The 19371-nt window shown below is 43.3% G+C and overlaps 1 protein-coding gene and 1 pseudogene across 1 annotated transcript in view; one reads left to right on the plus strand and one right to left on the minus strand.

Annotated features, from left to right (window-relative positions):
- The window catches only part of RTN1 (reticulon 1), a 246860-nt gene that overhangs the window by 99387 nt on the left and 128102 nt on the right, over nucleotides 1-19371 (minus strand). Inside the window, exon 3 of the mRNA XM_069596728.1 lies at nucleotides 13615-14364. Coding sequence (XP_069452829.1) covers nucleotides 13615-14364 — 750 coding nt within the window. The remainder of the gene's footprint in view (nucleotides 1-13614; nucleotides 14365-19371) is intronic.
- LOC138444023 (GTP-binding nuclear protein Ran-like) lies at nucleotides 6769-7532 on the plus strand (annotated as a pseudogene).

Consider the following 19371-nt stretch of genomic DNA (forward strand, 5'->3'; position numbering starts at 1 on the left):
TTCACCTTGTGGTTATTAAAGATTTGTTCAGTTTTTATGACAATATTTAGATAAGTAGCAACAGAAAATCTTGACGACAAGAGTGTCATTTTCTAATTTGCTCAGAGTTACCTTACCAGTATTTCTAACAGTCGGATCCATTAGCATCAGCAAAGGAGAGCACAAAGGAGAAGGGTAGAGAGGAGAGGCAAAACGTAAAAATTATGCAACTGTGGAACATATGGTCCAACATACATTCTAACTGTAGATCTTCTTTCTTAACCTCACCTTCACATCATGAGTTACCATACTAGTCAAGATGAGGCGGGCTCTGGTAACAAATAACCCTTACCATGGCAGAAATCTGTTTTGGGGCTAACTTAATAGAGCAATATGGTGTTCGTTAGCAGGCAGCTTCCCTCCAAGCAGTCATTCAGAGGCCCAGGCTCCTTCCCTTTTGTTATTCCTCACAGCCTGAAGGAAGAAAAGGCACAACTACATCTTGGCCACCTTGCCCCAGATGTGACCCACATCACTTCCACTTACATTCCACTGATAACAATCAGGTGTTTAGCTTCATCTACATGCAAAGAGGGCTAGAAAATGCAGTGGCTGACTAAACAGTCTTACCCAGCAATGACGCTACACTATGGAAGTGAAGTGAAAGTGAAAGTCACTTAGTCGGGTCTGACTCTTGAGACCCCATGGACAGTCCATGAAATTTTCCAAGCCAGAACACTGGAGCGGGTGGTTGTTCCCTTCTTCAGGGGATCGTCCCAACCCAGGAATGGAACCAGTGTCTCCTGCGTTGTAAGTGGATTCTTTATCAGCTGAGCCTCCAGGAAAGCAAACTATTGAAGAGGAAATATCAATTTGGTGGAAAGTGATCTATCTCTACCCGTTACAAAATGAGCGTTATATACATCACAAGAACAAATATACAAAAGGGAAATAAAACTTACAGTTCAAGTGAACAATCTTATGCCTCATCTTAGAGGCAAATCAGTCCAGATTTGACAGATGAATAGTATAGCTGAAATCTGAAAGTATCTTTTTCAAAGAGGACTTTGCCATCAGTCTCCAGGGCATTAGTCTCTGCTGTACTGATGCTGAAGCTGAAACTCCAATACTTTGGCCACCTGATGTGAAGAATTAACTCATTGGAAAAGACCCTGATGCTGGGAAAGATTGAAGGCGTGAGGAGAAGGGGATGACAGAGGATGAGATGGTTGGATGGCATCACCGACTCAATGGATATGAGTTTGAGTAAACTCTGGGAGATGGTGATGGACAGGGAAGCCTCGCGTGCTGCAGTTCATGGGGTTGCAAAGAGTCAGACAGGACTGAGCGACTGAACTGAACTGGACTGAACAGGGTCTGAGGGAAAGAAGTGGTCTACACAGGAACTAGGGGTTTAGAAGTCAAAATGGAAGCCAGGATTTCTGGCTTTGTAAGTAGAGCATAGATTTGTGGGATAAATAAAATCTACTCAAAATTTCAAGATTCTGGTTTCAGAATAAGAAAGAGCTTTAAAATGTGGACCCCAACAAAGGGAAGAGAGAGAAAATAAAAAGGAAATATCAACAATGAGGCCATTCTACTTATATCAGAATTATCTAGAACCAAGTTATTTATGATTTTATTTATGTCTAACATTTGAGAAAACTGTGACTCTATATAAAGTGATTTGACCGTCACTTGGCTAACCTCAAATTTAAAAATTTAAAAAAAAATTAAATCCTCTCCAGGTGATTGGACTGAATTTCCACATCATTGACACACTACCACTTGATCTAACTGTGCTTCATGCACCATTATAAAACTAGTTACAGCAGTATCTGTTTAAGATATTAAATCTTAATCTCCAAATTATAAAGCCACCTACATAGAGAAGGTGGTAAACCTCACATTTAGGTTTACTTACAAACAAGTCAACTACCTAGAAATCAATTTAGTTGGAAAAGGGCACTGGATCAGACTCAGGAGACCTTATCTCAAATTTTGGTTCTTTTACCCCTGCAATATCACCGAGAACAACTGATTGTACCTCAAATCCTGACTTCAATATAAAAGGAGGGTGTTGATCAAAAAACTCCAGTTAGTATGAAACTTTGATTCATGAATCCTACGTGATATTATATTTTTTGGCACAGGCAAAATGGCTAACTTAAAATTAATTCTGGTACAAACCTTTTAGAAATTTTTTTGGACCTCTGTCCTCGTGCTTATTTCAAGGAAAATATGGATGACAATTTAAATGATCAATCCCTACACAAACGGTGCAGTCACATGGACACTGTAAAATCACTGAAAGATACATTTTCTTACATCCTAACCCAGTAACTTGGTAAATTTGAAATGTGTAATTTCAAATCCTAGTGGCTTCAGATGAGGTTAAAAAGTAGAGGCTGGATATTTTCATCACAACCACTGGATGGCAACAGACATTAACAGAGAGTGGAGAAAATATGAAAGCCACTCTTCTCTGCTTTACTTTTTTTTTTTTCTGTGTTTTTAGATATAGCATCGAATTTCCTACAGATGTTAGGGGGAGGTAAACAAAAGTGAATTTGAAAGCAAAAATAAAAATAAAAAAAGATAGCTTTGGAACACATATTCTGCTTTTGTAAGTGCTTTGCATTTAGAGAAATCTCCCATGATTTCAGTGTTCAGCTGAGTTGTAAAAGAGATACCAGCCAGAAGGGAAGAGTTAAATCAGAATGCTGTATTTACCAGAGTATGCAGGTTTGAGCTGAATTATTTATCAGTGGTAGTGAAATTTTTGATCTTGGATAAGAAGATTAAGCTTGCTACTTCATTTGTCACTGGAAGCATACAGTTCAACCGCAGCCTCAGGCTTTCTCCCTCTCCCATGAATTTTCTAAGCTATGGACAGAGGCCATTTGGAGGACTCCTCTAGCCCAGTGAGGTGGGAGACAGTGGGCCTCTGGGCTGGACACCTGGTATCTGTCAAGTGGAGTAAAATTCAAGCTTTGTTCTCACCCAGACTCTCCAAGGACAAAGCTAGTGGTAAAAGCCGAACTCTGCTAAAGCAAAGAGAAAACGTACCCACTCCTGAGGTCAAGGAAGACTTCCCTGTCTGCACAAGTGCAGAAGGCTTCTTGGGGGTCGAAAAGGGAGGGGACCCCACCCCATAATAAACGTGGACATGCACTTATAGGCCTCTGCAGTGGGATCCATCTTAGCAAAAAGTTGCACACGCATCTTGGGGAGGGTCCATGGGCCACCAGTGTGAAGAAAGAAACAAGATAATGGGCCAAAGGGAAACAAAGACGCGGAAGGGCTTTCCTGTATAAGTCCCTCGGTATTGCGGTTCTCCTCACTCAGGACACCCACACTCCTCTCCAGGTGTGGGTCTCTGCCTAGTGTCTGACTTCCTGAGCTCCTCAGTGTCTGTACTCTTTCTCTCTGGGTGTGTATCTCTGCCCTGCTTCTGAGCTGGATAAACTGTTTTCCTGTGTGCTCTTTCATACATTGTGCTGTGTCTCTAATAATAAATGTTGTACCTGCGTTTAGTGTTTGCCTCCTTGAAACATTCTTGTTTTCAAATGGTGGCAAGAGCCAGGGCCACTTTGCTTCTAGCCTCTGGTCCCTCGTGGTCTAGTGGTTAGGACTGTTGGTTTTCATCCAGGCCACCCAGGTTTAATTCCTGGGGAGGGAACTAAGATCTCTTCTCAGGACTGCTCATTGCTCTCCCTCCAAAATCTCCAGAAGGCCCCAAACTACTGGGAACATGAATGGTTAGCTAGCTGTGTCCCTACCCACCCTTTGCAGGTCTTTGTTCTGGAGTTTCTGTGGGGTGGGGAGATAGCAGTAGCACCTCCAGAATAAGCCTGTAAGTCCAGGTTGTGCTCAGACTATCCCCCTTCCACTTCTCCTATAAGGAGGTGGAAATCTCAGAGTTGACAGTACAAATTTCATTCTAAATCCCACATATAAACCATTTAGAAACACCTAAGCTCAATCAGGGGAAGGCAATGGCACCCCACTCCAGTACTCTTGCCTGGAAAATCCCATGGATGGAGGAGCCTGGTAGGCTGCAGTTCATGGGGTCGCAAAGAGTCGGACACGACTGAGCGACTTCACTTTCACTTTTCACTTTCATGCACTGGAGAAGGAAATGGCAACCCATTCCAGTCTTCTTGCCTGGAGAATCTCAGGGATGGGGGAGCCTGGTGGGGTGCCGTCTATGGAGTCGCACAGAGTTGGACACAACTGAAGCGACTTAGCAGCAGCAGCAGCAGCAGCAGCAGCAGCAGCAGCAGCAGCAGCAGCAGCAGCAGCAGCAGCAGCAGCAAGCTCAATCAGAAAACCTGCCTGGCAGGATTCTGGCCCAGGCCCTGAAAAAGATGGGACACTTAGAGAAAAAAACCTAACAAAGATAACTCTGAGGGCTTTGAGAGATCAGCCTCAACATAGTCCCTGGAACAATAGTTCTCAAATTCTAGTGTGCCTAGGATTTACTGGGGAGCCACTTAATGAAGCAGATTCCTCAGCCCATTCTTAGGAGATCCTGGAGGTGAGCCTAGGAATCTGTATTTTATCAAACAGTTTATGATATCAACGGTCCCCAACTGCACTTTGAGAAACACTGTCTAGAAAAACAAATGTCTGCACTGAGTCCCTAATCCACTCTCCCTGCCACATGCCCTCAGTTTCCACGAGAAGAGAGAAAGAGTGCTGGATCAAGGCTTTCCCTAGCAGAAGAGGACCCCTAGGTCATTTAAAACCCCAAAGGACCATTAAAGAGATAAGGCTGACTCAGGAAGCACCGAGTAATCACAAATAACAATAATCAACTGCAGGCTTGAGCTGAAGTTAACTAGGGCCAGTGATATACTTGTTCCCACTTCAGATCCCAGTTTGAGTGTTTGCCTTAAACTACCTTTTCTCTGACTTTATCCTCTGCTCTCTGGCAGGCTACCATCTTTGCTTGTTAGTATAATTTTGATCCATATTTGTAATTTCACATTAGACTTTCTGAAGCTTTTGTGAGTTCTGGCCCTCGCCAAAATTATACCTAACTCTTTTTAAAGAACCAACTTGCTGTCCCCCATCCCTGCCTACCTCACTCTATGTCCTATTTAACTTCCATAGGTACCATATTTGACCCTTATTCCAGCTCTGGTCTCAGCCACTCAAACATCACTGTCAGCAAAACACGTTAATAACTATTATACCCCCCAATGCTTGGCCATAAAAATATACTAGATATACAACTCAACCTGGGAGAGAATATTTCAGAGCCAGCATTACCCAAATGGATGATTTTCCCATAGTAGACATAACAAAATTGGCTTCAGTGAGTAAAGAAACCGCATTGAGGTTTGGGGTATTTTTCCCATTATAAATATTTTTGCATCTATTTATAATCATTATGGTGACAAAAACTGAAATATAACTTGAGAGATGTGGGAATAAAGTCACCCCAAATACCAACCCACTGTATCAGTAAGTCCAATTAAGCCAATCTTCAAAATAAACTTCAAATTCAGCCATTCCTCTTCATTTTCATTGCTACCTCCCTCTCCCTGTCATATCGTGATAAAGACCAAACTCTGCACTGCAGTCTGGGCATGAAATGGCACTGCCAATCTTGTTGCTGTTGTTTAGTCACTAAATCATGTCCAACTCTTTTGAGACCCCCTGGGCTATATCCTCCAGGCTCCTTTGTTCACTGGATTTCCTAGGCAAGAATACCGGAGTGGGTTGCCATCTCCTTCTCCACCGACCTTGCCAACCTAGGGACTGAACCTATATTGCCGCACTGCAGGCAGATTCTTTACCACTGAGCCACCAGGGAAACCAACAACAACAAAACAACTCTAACTACGGGGACATTTTTTTTCAGTTTCTAGAATGCTCCCAGAACTTTCTTGCCTGTAGCTTTTGCATTGTCTATTGTCCAGAATGTTTTAAAATGATGTCTTGCCATAGTTGATTCCTTAGTTTCCTCCTCTCGGACCTTCTGAACCAAGTTCCACTACCACCAAGTACTCTCTCATGAGAACACATCATTCTGTTGATTTCTATTTAACGTCACCCCTCACCCACCCAAATGAAGCCCTGCCAATTGGTGGAGTCATACCTGCCTTGGCCATCACTGTATTGCCTGGGTCAGACAGGCAGTACACCATACTGACTGAAGCAAAGGAATGAAGAATGAATTGAATTGATAAGGTCTTCCTTTGGTGGCGCTGGCAGAACCTTGGGTAAAATTTATGTTATCTGTATTACAGTAGTGTTTTGTGGGGTTACAAAGATAGGATCCAGAAGCAGAGACCGTAGCTGTGAGTGCCCCACCCAGATTTAGAGGAAAGTGAAGTTAGCATTTGAAAGGAGTGGAGAATCCTCTGGAGTCTTGATGCTGAGAATTAGAGGTACATGGATTGTAGCCTCCAATCTCCATGACTGCATCGGTAAGCAAAGATGATTTATGTGAAAGGTAAAGGGACTAGATAGAGAATCAGGATCACCATCTAAATAGGGTCATTATTTCTCAGAGGCACCAGAACATATGCCATCTGTGAACTCTTATCTCTACAGGCAAGTTGGACTTGGATCCATCTTAAGGGCTTATCTATGCCCCACTCAGTGACAGACTTTATTTTTGGGGGCTCCAAAATCACTGCAAATGGTGACTGCAGCCATGAAATGAAAGACACTTGCTCTTTGGAAGAAAAGTTGAGACCAACCTAGACAGCATATTAAAAAGCAGAGACGGCTCAGTCAGACGGGCTCCGAGATGCTTCTGGAAGTAACATCGCGATGGCTGCCCATGGAGAACCCCAAGTCCAGTTCAAACTTTTTTTGGTTGGTGATGGTGGTGTTGGAAAAATGATCTGACTGGTGAAGCGTCATCTGACTGGTGAATTTGAGAAGTATGTAGTAACTTTGGGTGTTGAGGTCCATCCTCTTGTGTTCCATACCAACAGAGGACCTATTAAGTTCAATGTATGGGATACAGCTGGTCAGGAGAAATTTGGTGGACTGAGAGATGGCTATTATATACAAGCTCGGTGTGCTATTATTTTTGACGTAACATTGAGAGTTACTTACAAGAATGTGCCTAACTGGCATAGGGAACTGGTACGAGTGTGTGAGAACATCCCAATTGTGTTGTGTGGCAACAAAGTGGATATTAAGGACAGAAAGGTTAAGGCAAAGTCAACTGTCTTCCATCAAAAGAAGAATCTTCAGAATATGACATTTCTGCCAAAAGTAACTACAGCTTTGAAAAGTCCTTCCTCTGGCTTGCTAGAAAGCTGATTGGAGACCCTAACTTGGAGTTTGTCGCCATGCCTGCTCTTGCCCCGCCAGAGGTGGTCATGGACCCAGCCTTGGCAGCACCGTATGAGCACGATTTAGAGGTTGCTCAGACAATTGCTCTTCCAGATGAAGATGATGACCTGTGTGAAAGTGAAGCTGGGGCCCAGCGTCAGAAGTCTAGTTTTATAGGCAACTGTCCTGTGATGTCAGTGGGGCAGCGTGTTTGTCACTTTATTATACAGCTAAGCAGGGCATGCGCTTAATCTTTGGGTGCTGAAGGAGATGGATGGGGTTTGGAGTGAATGTGGCAGTTTAAAAAAATTACTTTCATATTTTGGACCTGCATATTTAGGTGGTTTGGGACACAGTTGTTTCCTCCTTGAGTTTCAAATATAAGACTGCTACAGTCACATGACAATAATGAGAGGTGGGATCTTGTTTGTTACTGTCATTCCCATTCCTTTTCGTTTAGAATCAGAATAAAGCTGTATTTCAAATATCTAAAAAAAAGCGAGACATTATTTTGCCAACAAAGGTCCCTCTAGTCAAAGTTGTGGTTTTTCTAGTTGTCATGTATGGATGTGAGTTGGACTATAAAGAAAGCTGAGCATCGAAGAATTGATGCTTTTGAACTCTGGTGTTAGAGAAAACTCTTGAGAGTCCCTTGGACTGCAAGGAGATCCAACCAGTCCATCCTGGTTGGAAATCAGTCCTGAATCTTCATTGGAAGGACTGATGCTGAAGCTGAAGCTCCAATACTTTGGCCACCTGATGCAAAGAACTGACTCATTTGAACAGACTCTGATGCTGGGAAAGACTGAAGGCAGGAGGAGAAGGGGATGACAGAGGATGAGATGGTTGGATGGCATCACCAACTCAATGAACATGGGTCTGCGTAAACTCCGGGAGTTCATGATGGACAGGGAGGCCTGGTGTGCTGCAGTCCATGGGGTCACAAAGAGTTGGACATGACTGAGCGACTGAACTGAAATGATGCCCCACTCTGTACCCAGGCAAAATTTACTAGGGAGTTGGGTTCATTGTGCCCAAAGGACTTGGCATCAAAATATTACAACAACAATTTTGGATCTACATATACATCCTATAGGTGAAGTGTCAAAAGTATCTGTCCCTAGAAATAGTTTAAGTGCTGGGTCACCAAGATTTGGAGCAAATCTCTTCAGGGTTGAGAAGGAAACCTTACCAGGGTCCTGAAGTCACTATTTAAAAAGCAGACCAATATGCAATCTGGGACAATGCTAACCTTGTGACTGTTTCAGAAGGAAAACCCAATAACGTGAACTGCCTATTGGCAGCCTCACTGTGTGCTGCTAAACCAGGAGAATACCTTCTATCACTGGGCAGCATCTCATAAAAGTAACTTAATAGCTTTGAATAGTCCTTCCTAAAATGGAAGGTTCAATGTCTCCATCTAAATATTTACACTGCATACATCCTCACAGAAGCCACACTTTATCCAGCAGTTTCTGGTCCATCTTGTTGAAAGCTGGCATGGGGGAAGTGGCTGTAATATTAGGGACATAAGTCTTGGGCCAATTATGAAACCTGCATTGTGAAAGAAAGATCCTGTCCAAGAATCTTTATGGCATATTTTACTAATTCAGTTTCATGGAAGCAAATAAATATGGGACTAAAGTATACTAACTTTTTTTTAAAAAGAATTACAGGAAGAAAAGTAAATGGGTCACACTTATTCTGGTTCTCTCCAAAATATTTTAGGACAGAAGCAATATCTAGTATATTAATAATAATGAAAAGTAATAATAAACATCATAAATGCTAGGTCTTTTTGAGAAGACCTCCATCTGGGAGTCTTCTTGCAAATCACTCCCCTAAGGAGATAAGCTTTTCCCTGCTACAGAGGACTAAGCCCTGAAAGCTCCAGCTGCTGCAGCTGGTGCCTGCAGAGAGAAGATGCAGAGGCCTGCCTCCCAGGGCACAGGAAGGGATGGAAACAGCCGAGTGCCCCTCACTCTCTCTCATTAAAAAACACCATATGCCCAGGGCATGCTCACCAAGGTGTTTTTCACTACAGGTTGGGCTGCTTAGCTCATCTGCTTACAGACAAAATTCTCTTTAGCATGCTTATTAAAAGTGCAAGCTTATGCTCATCCTGATGTTGCAGTTCTAGGGCAGGGGCCGAACAGGAATCTGCATTTTCAGTCAGCACTCCAGGAGACTATGACGTACCCCATGCTGAGGCTTTGAGATGCTTTGCGAACCACTGGCTTAAACCAGTATTTCTCAAACTGGGATCACTGGATGCCCTATTGAAAGTTCCAAATAGTTATTTTTTTACATTTTGCACTTTGTTTTTGATAACTTTTCAAATATTAAGAGCATCCTGAATAATGTGGATAATTGTATAGCCAAATACTCCTGCAACACTTCCAATGAAGTTTTACAATCAGGTTCTACTTCTAATTTGGTCTCAGGCCACTGAGTCTTTACTCAGCCTTTACTCAGATCCAGACCTGATCCGAACATCCATACCAGAGCGAAGCCTGAATGATATCCCTTCATCCACTCAGGAAGGGAGTAGAAGGAAAGGAGCAGATTTTGACAAAGGACATCAATGTACTAAATGGGAGGTGGAGGGGGGTAGTTTATACAATGTTCACTAAAGAGTGAGGAAATGGACTTGGAGCCCAGAATGAAAGACTTCTCCAAAGCCTAGGAGGTGCCACACATGAGGCAGTGGCTGAAAATCTGTGTGGATGAGAGCAAGAAAATGAGGGAAGAAGGAAGACAGGGAAAGGACTCAGATCACACAAAGGAATTGGAAGGAAGGTAGCAAAAGAGACTGGGGGAAAGGTCAGAGACTGAGGGGATAACCAAGAAGGAGAAACATCAGGGAGATAAAGGAAGACAGTTTTGAGATGAGAACAGTCTCCATGTGAGCTGGTGGTGTCCCTGATTTTACTGCTAAAAGAAGTTAAGTTAAAATAGTCTGTCCAATATGATATCACTTGTTCAATAAAAACCCGTGTATACCAAAATACACACAGAAATTTTCTGAAAGCAAGTAAGAACAACAAAAACAGAAGCCTGCAATTATCTCTAAGACTTAGAAATGTAAGGTTGGGTCAGGAGAACTTAAACTTTTTATTTTGCACCATTTTATTATGTTACATTTATTTATTTTGAACATATATCATTTTCTCACTAATGTTTCAAGGACTGTTCGGCAGTACAACACTGAAGTACCCAGGAAAACAAGAAAGATGAGACTGAAAAGAGTTCTTTTGGTTGTTGTTGGTGACCTTCTTCGGAACAGTTTCAGGTCAGAATGTTAATACTGACTTCCATGGTCTAAAGCATTGCTTCTCAAGCCTTAGCATGAATAGGAATCACTTGGACACCTTGGTAAAATGCAGATTCTAATCAGTATGTAGGTCTGGGAAGGAGCTTGACATTTCTAACAGGCTCCCATGTGATGTCCTGGTGGCTGGTCTAACACTATGCTTTTGAACTACAAGGAAAAGTAATCAGAATGCTGGGAATGGAGGTGAGTACCCAGAGACCACTACTTCTCAAAGAATGCTCTGTAGACGATGAACCCTACACTGCACTTTAATAAAAGATTCTGCAATCAAATAGGTGGAAATATACTGCACTCCCACTCTAATGAGTCACACTGGGTATTAGTGTTTTATTGAGAATTTTTCATTTGTTTTCAACTAAGACATTCCTAAAAGGGTCAACCTTGCAACAGTGAAAATTTATCTACCCTGTCATGTTCTTGAGAGGCCATCCTTGAGGGTGTGGGGAAACAAAATAACAGGAGAGCAGGAGCTCAGGGGGTGCACAGAGAAGGGAAACTGGAATATGATGGAGCACATCTGGTCTTCAGTGCAACAGCAGCGGACATCTCCGAAAGGTAAGAAGCTCCATAAATAGACCTTGTCAGGACAAGCACATGCCAGTAAATAAAGCCCAATGTTCCTTGACAGTATGTGCTATGATGTCAGATATTTGCCAAACCTCATTCTAAATATTTCTGGACCTTCCCAAAACTTAGCCCAGCACCAGCATTAGCAGGATAACTTCAAAGCCAGGGAGAAGAGAGTACTTGTGTATATATGAACTTGAATGCATTTACACTGCCAGAGGCTTGAGGAAACCACAAAAGCTGACCTGACCCCACTGCTGCGGGGAGCTGCACTTGACTTGAGTGCAACCCTCCTGTCCACAGACAGTGATTAAGAACAGCCTGGGGGAGGCTGCTCCTCCCACCCGCTGAGGTGGAGCAGGTGAGACCAGAAGAACCCCAGGGCTCCAATAACCTGCTGGCAGCACCGAGTCATCTGCGCAGCACCGCCAGCGCTCGGCTGCCTCAGAACAACCTTTCAGACTCTCTTCATAGATAATGAGGCTGAGAGCGCCGAGTTTCAGTGGGAGACTGGATTTCAAAGGATCCCTCAGTGCGGAGGAGAGCAGAGACTATTCACCGTGGTATGCCTTAATCATTTGAAAAGACTGCCACTTTCTCCTTTCTAATGTCTAACGTGGCAGCAGAGGGTCCATGCCATATGGGGCAACTTGCACAGAGATTAGAATGGTACCAGAATCAGCCGTAAAATATGCTCTGAAGCCTTTGCATTCACAGCGGTACTTTTCCATCACCTTAGCTCTTTATTGGAGTTTGGTTGCTCAGTCAGTCCTGCTGCGGTACTTATCTCTCAAATACACTAGTGAGGGGAATGGGCCTGCACAATACCATCCTCTCTTTATTAGACTTCAGATTTCCTTACTTTTGAGGATAAACATATTTGAGCAGTGCTGTGCACATGTGACCATTTCACTATGGGGATGCTAATCAGGGGATAAAATAGAAATACATGCCTGTTACAGTGCAGTGATATGAACCCATACTCTGAATGACTCAAGCGCTCCTGCTTCAAGCTCCCTGAAAGTTGCAGGGCCCTGTCCCACCACAGTCAGAGTGGTGTCAGAAGAATCCAAATTAGTTCTAATATTCATGCAACAAATACACATTTCCACTGCTAAGTCTGTCACAGAAGAGCCTCCCTATTGCACACACTAAATATACTTTAAACTCTCAGGGATGAGTTATTTGGGATATCAGGAGTCAATTATGTCAGCCCCCACGTGATGCCACGTGTCTAGGCCACCAGTAACCACGCAGCAGGGTTATCTTTTCATTACATTCCTCCTGTTTCCCCCTTTGCAATGTGTTCATTTGAAAGAATTTAGAAGCGAGCTTCCAATCTATAATGAGAAAGATTTTGTCCTCTATTTTTATATGAGGCACTTTAATTGCTACTAACATTGAAGTTAGCATATAAACAGGAAGGAGGGTGTCACCCTCAGAATCATTTATCCCTAAAAAGAAAAATACTTCTAAAAAAAAACCACACACACACACACAAAGCAGAGGAGTCGGGGGAAAGAGGACCTTGAACAGAGCTGTGCTTTCAGGGTTTGTTTTCAAGTTCTCCCCAGGATCTGGAGAGAGATTGTATACCTTCAATGTAGCCCCATTAACTAGACTGTGCAATGCCTAATTTATTACTGTTCACCTGACTTTAATTCCCTTCCTGAATTCCATAACACAGCTGCAATCCAGCGTGGAGGATGACTTGGGGGTAAGAAAGCCCCAAAGACAAAGTAATGACTTCCATTTTTTCTGAATTTGAAGACTTCATTCAACTTAAGATCTCTCATAGGGAAAATATAATGGCCAGATTAAAATCATTCTAAGTAAAAGCTGACTTTAAAATTAGTCACCTTAGGTCTCACCGAGGGACAAGAGAAACTCTATTGTTGTGGTTGCTTTGTTTTTGGTTAGAGAAAGGATGGCACTGAGATCCTCTTGGTCCGTTTAAGAAGCACGTTTGGTTGGCAAAATGGAAGTGCTAATGGTGGGTTTCAGCACCTAGAGGGACTGTAAGCCCACTCCATCACTGAGGCAGTGGGAAGCAGGAAATGAGCCTTAGACAATAACAAACCCCATCCCATCCCAAGTGAGGAATTCCAGTTCTGGAAGGAAAGGGGGGACACATTCACTCATTCAGGAGATCCTGGAGTGTCCACAAAACTGTTTACTATTGGAGATGCTAGGGTTCAGCCAGCCAGGCGTAGCTCACAGCACAGGGTTTTGCCGTGGAAGTCCCAGCTAAGAATCAGAATCCTCTCTTCTCCCCACCCTCTTTGGAATTGTTCTTGGCCAACTGTTTGACCAATCAGGACCTGACTACAGGGCTGAGCCAGACCAACGCCCCTCTGTTGAGTATCTTGGCGCACCCAGGGGGAGAACTGTAAGCAGACAACCTACTTGAATCAAGAACGCTGTCACTTTACCTTTTTGCTTACTGATAAACAGCAGAGGGGGCATGACGCCAGGGCCCCAAAGCCCGGGGGCCTTCGTGCCCTGGGAGCTTTGGTCGGAACTCGCTGCTTCTACGGGTGTCTGTGGCGCGGTGGGCCCCTCGGGGGCGGGGGCAGGGTCTTCGGAGGGCAGCTCCGGGCTGGCTCGCCGGGCAGCCGAGGGGAAACTGAGGAAGGGCTCCTGCTCTGCCAGGCCCCGCCGGCTGGGGGTGCGCTCCTCGGCCCGGGCGCGCGGCTCCTCCCGGATGGCGTCTAGGACACCTGGCTTCATCGGTGGTGAGTCCTGCTCCCGTTTGGGGCTCTCCTCTGAGGCGGAGGAGGCGTCGCACGACTCGATGATGAGCTCGCTGTCCAGCTCGGCCTCACGCTCCTCTCTCAGGAGGCTGTACTGGATCGACGGCGAGGCTGGCGACGGCGGCGGGCCGCCCACGTGACCAAAGGTCACGTAACCCGAGGGCAGCGCATCCTCAGCGGCCAGCGGGTCCTCGGACACCAGCTCGATCTCCGAGTCCCCCGACTCCGCGCTGCTGGCCTCGTGGTCCAGGGGACTGGGGATGGTGGGCAGCCCAGACCTGGCCTTGGCCTCGGGCCTCTCGGCCCTCTGGCCCGCTGGCCGTGGGCTCTCCGTTGTCTCGTAGGATAACCCCTTTGCTTCCTTAATGGCAGTGATCAGCTCATCCTCGGAGATGCCGCATTTCCCCTGGGATTCTGCAGCAGATGGTTCTGTCGTCCCACAGAACGAAGAAGCGCCAAAGAAGCACACAAAAGGACAGACAGATGGACAGGGAGAGAAGAAATAAAACAAAACTCCATTAAGGGAGATATTTTCTCCTTGCTTAAAAAACACATATCTTATTAGCCCCCAAAATAGTCTGTTTCCAGGGCTATGCTAGAAAGGCCACCTGAACTAAAAGGCTAATTACTGTTATGGCCCAATTAATCAGTGTTTCATATACCTATATCTTAATTTAGCTATTTTTAAAAATAACGCAGCAATTTCTTAGCAGTAGAACCTGGCTGATTTTTCTGTTTCAATATGGGACAGATTCTAGAAGTCATGGTTTTAATTTCTAATCCGCCTCTCAGGGAAGTTTTCCAGTATCACAGATTTCACCAGATAATCCAATGTATGCTTGTGTGCTAAGTCGCTTCAGTCGTGTCCAGTCTTTGTGACCCTATGGACTGTCACCTACCTGCCAGGCTCCTCTGTCCATGGGATTCTCCAGGCAAGAATACTGCAGAGGGTTGCCAGGCCCTCCTTCGGGGATCTTCCCGACCCAGGGATCAAGCCCACATCTCTTATGTCTCCTGCAGTTGGTAGGCCTGTTCTTTGCCACTAGCACCACCTGGGATGCCCCAATCTGATATATATAACTCTCTAATTTGGCCCACCAGTGTCAACAAATCTGTAATAGCTCCTTGTCCATGAACTCCTGTCCATGTTCCCTGCTTCAGTAAGACAAAGAAAGCTAATTTGGATCCTTATGTACAACATGCTTTCCGACCTTCACATTTTCCATAAGAATCAACACATTTATTCTGTTTTAGTGAAAAGTGTAACAAAGTGGAGCAATATAAGGAATAATTTTTTGCCAGTTCCACTAAGCAGGCTGTGCAGACCACCATACTGCACAATCCCATAGGGCTTCTAATGGTAGAGTCCGCTGTCATTCTTTTTTCATCTCTTCACCTCCTCTTGAGAACAAAACCCAATAGTCACATCTTTTGGGTAAGTGCCTGCCTTCTGTCTGATGTATATTCAGATGGCTCCCAAACCTCATGGGCAATCTTACTGATATTTCTCTCTTAGCTGAAATTACTTGGGATGGCCATAACAACAGTTTTCAAGAGCTTCGTTTTCCCCTTGCCAATACAACAGGGCCTTATGTCAGAATATCCTAGACAGCGATTTCTGGCCCTTTTGTAAGCAAGAACTACTTGTCATTTCTCCAAAGCTTTGAGGTCACTGGGAGGGTAAAGGGTAGGCTATCAATGGCTAAGTAATTTGTCACTTTAGGACTATGGGTGAACCCCAGTGGATAAAAGAGTTTAGCTTTGTCTGATTCTCTAAAAGCTAAAATGATTTTAGTCTTTATCCATGTATCATTCATTCATCTATTATTTACTGACAGCCTTCTATGTGTTAGGCTCCCTTAAAGGCGCTTAGGATGTATTAGTGAATGAAACAGGAATCAAAATCTCTGCTTATATTGTAGTGGGAGAAGAATACAATACACAAATAATGCATGTAGTAAAAAAGTACATGGTGTGTTAGAAGATGTTAAGTGCTATGGAAAAAAAGTAGAGTAAAGGGATCAGGAGGACTGTGACAGGACGGGGATGAGTTTGTCATTTTAAATAGGGTAGTCAAGATAGGTTTCACTGAGAAGGTTATCTATATTCAACACTTGAGAAGGTGAGCAAGTGATTCATGAAGATACCCAGAGGAAAAGCATGCCAAGCAGAGGGAACAGACAGTACAAAGGTCTGGAGGTGGGACCTGCAATGATCTAGGTATCAAAAGGAGGCAGTCATGTCTGGGGCAAAGTGAGTAAGGGGGTAGGAAAACAGGTAAATAGGAAAAGAGGTAAAATGCATTCAGGGAAGTGGGGTCATCATGTAGGATCTCATCAGGCTTTTATTCTGAGTGAAATGAGAAGCCATTGGAGGATTTTGAGTAGAGAAGTTATATGATTTATGTTGTTGGGTTTTTTTCAATAACTTAAAACAAGAACCTCATTATCTCAAGCACAGTTTATGTGTAAAAAGATGTACTGCATGATCCTTAACTCTATTTTTATAGAAGTTAGTTCCTTAGTAAGTTGTGCACATGTGATTTCAAACAGCATAAAAGTGTAAAAGTTACATTAATTTGCAATGATAGGGTAGAAGAAGGAGGAAGAAGATAGGAAGTAGAGGCCAGTGTGAATGAAGGAACAGCCTGTACCTCCAGAGCACTATCACTAGCAGCAGCATCACAGCTCCACTTGTTGAGCATTTTCTGGGTTACAGGCACTTCATACATGGGGCTTAGAGTCTAGTGGCAATAGGTAAAGTGACTTGTCCAAGATCACTGTACTGGTTTTTCTATCTTTGCCTCCTTGGACTTATTCCCATCTTTTTTTGCCCTGTTCTCTGTTCTGAGAGGCTGACCTACATAGAAGGTATTACTTGGAATTCCTTCCTCCCTGATTTCTGGTTGTTTTCAGCCAATAGCAATCACAGAAGAGGTGGAAGGAGGCAGATGTTGGGGTATTTATACCTCTTGCTGTTTCTGAAGCTCCAGGCTTTGGGAATGCTGTTCCTTCCCCTTCCTGCTTTGGGTCCAAGGTACTAACAGATCCTTAATGTTGCCAGTCCTTGGGTGCTTTACCATTTTTTGTTGTTTTTTTTTAACTGTCTTTAAATGTCTTTACATTCGTAAATAGCCATTTCTTTTAACCCTCTTCAGTTACAACTTTTGAGTGTGTCACTTTTGTTTCCTGTAGGGCCCTGAATGATACAGCCACATGGTTAGAAATGACTTGGCTTAAATTTGAACTCAGGTCTTTATGTTTCATGCATCTCTCACTATATCAGGCCACATCTGTTCAAAAAGTGGGTGGGGGTCTAAGATAGGACAAATTATATTTCAGAAAATGAGAAGAGGATAAATGAGCTAGATAACCACATGCAAAAGAATGAAGCTGAACCCCTACCTCATGTCATATTAAAAGTTAACTCTACATGGATTCAGTCTAAATGTAAGAACTAAAATCAGAAACTTTAGAAGAAAACATAGAAGTGAATCTTCATGACCTTCGATTAGATAGTGGATTATTAGACATGACATCAAAAACACAAGCAACAAAATAAAAATATACAAATTGGAATTCATCAATATTAGACATTTTTGTGCTTTAGAGGAAAACATCAAGAAAGTAGAAAGACAATCCATAGAATGGGTTACAAATCATATACCTTATAAGGGACTTATATCTAGAATCTATTAAAAATTATTACAATTCAATTATAAAAAGACAACCCAGTTAAAAATAGGCAAATAATTTGAATAGACATTTCTCCAAGGAGTATTTACACATGACAGAAAAACATACGGAAATATGCTCAACATCATAATTCACCAGAGAAGTAAAATCTAAACCAATGAGTTACTACTTCGTACCCACTAGGATTCCTAGAATCAAAAAGTCAGAGAGAAGCTAAGTGTTGAAAAGGATCTGGAGAAACCGGAACACTCAGCCACTGCTGGTGTGAATGTGAAATGATCCAGTTGCTTTGGAAACTAGTCTGGCAGTTTCTCAACTATTTAGAGTTTCCATTTAAATCAGAAATTCCACTCATAAGTAGAGAATTGAAAACCTATGTCCACACAAAAACTTATACACTGTGTTCATAACAGCATTATCTGTAACAGTCAAAAAAGTGAAACAACCCATATCATATCCCCAGTACCAGGTACAGTGCCTGGCACACAGGATGTACTCAACAAACAGAGCTCATGTGAGAATGACCTCAAATCATTAAAACAATGGTTCTTTTTTTTCTAAGGGTGACTTTTGGTCCTTTGGTCTTGCTTTGTTTATGTTTTTTTAATTGATTAATTTATTTGACCGCATCGGGTCTTAGTTGCAGCATCCAGGCTCAGTAGTAGAGTGTATGGGCTTAGTAGCCTCACGGCATGTGGGATCTTAGTTCCCAGACTAGGGATTGAACACACATCCCCTGAATTGGAAGGCAGATTTTTAACTACTGGACGGCTGGGGAAGTCTCAGAACAGTGGTGAAACTGTTTCTGAGTTGTGTAAACATAAATCTGATCCCGCCGCTCTTCCCTTCCTTCTCCTCACTGATTCTGAGTGGTGTGTGGCTCAAAACTGCCCTCAGAAACTTCGACTTGGTAGAAGTTAAGTCTTGATGGGGCCCAGGCATCAGCGTTTTGTAACTCCAAAGGTGATTCTAAAGATCACATCCAGTTAGGGTTGACAGATTTAGCAAGTAAAGATACAGGATACTTAGTTAACTAGGACTGTTTGATGTTCTAGGAAATATTGATGTTTTTATCTGGCAACCCTATCTCCAGCTGAAAACCACTATGTTAGAGCATTCAGAAAATAAGGCTTGAGGATGTGGTTTATTTACTCAAAGGTAACAATGGTAGGGGCTTCCCTAATGGCTCAGACAGTAAAGAATTGCCTGCAATGCAGGAGACCCGGTTTTGATCCCCGGGTCAGGAAGATTCCCTGGAGAGGGGAATGGCTACCCACTCCAGGATTCTTACCTGGAGAATTCCATGAACAGATGAGCCTGGCAGGGCTACAGCCCATGGGGTCGCAAAGATTTGGACACAACTGAGCCACTAACACACATGGATGTTACCAGTGGCGTGTGGGAGGAAAAGGTCTGGTAAGTTTCATGTTGGGCAAGTAAATACTACTTTCAAAAAAAATCATCTTTCTTATGAGTGAAATGGGACTGAGTAGATATTGTAGACATTACCCTCCATTCTAAAAGTGAACTAAAAGTTTAACAAAGTGCTAGGAGAAATCAGGGGAAATTTTAGAACAAAACAGAGGTTTTCCTACCCTTGTTAAAAACTTATGGGTTTATGTCAAGACTGACACTGGGCTTCCCAGGTGGCACTAGTAGTAAAGAACTGCCTGCTACACACAGAGATTTAAGAGATGTGGGTTCGATCCCTGGGTCAGGGAAATTCCCTAGAGGAGGCCAT

The sequence above is a fragment of the Ovis canadensis genome, chromosome 7, assembly GCF_042477335.2.
Source record: "Ovis canadensis isolate MfBH-ARS-UI-01 breed Bighorn chromosome 7, ARS-UI_OviCan_v2, whole genome shotgun sequence".
Taxonomy (NCBI): Eukaryota; Metazoa; Chordata; class Mammalia; order Artiodactyla; family Bovidae; genus Ovis; species Ovis canadensis.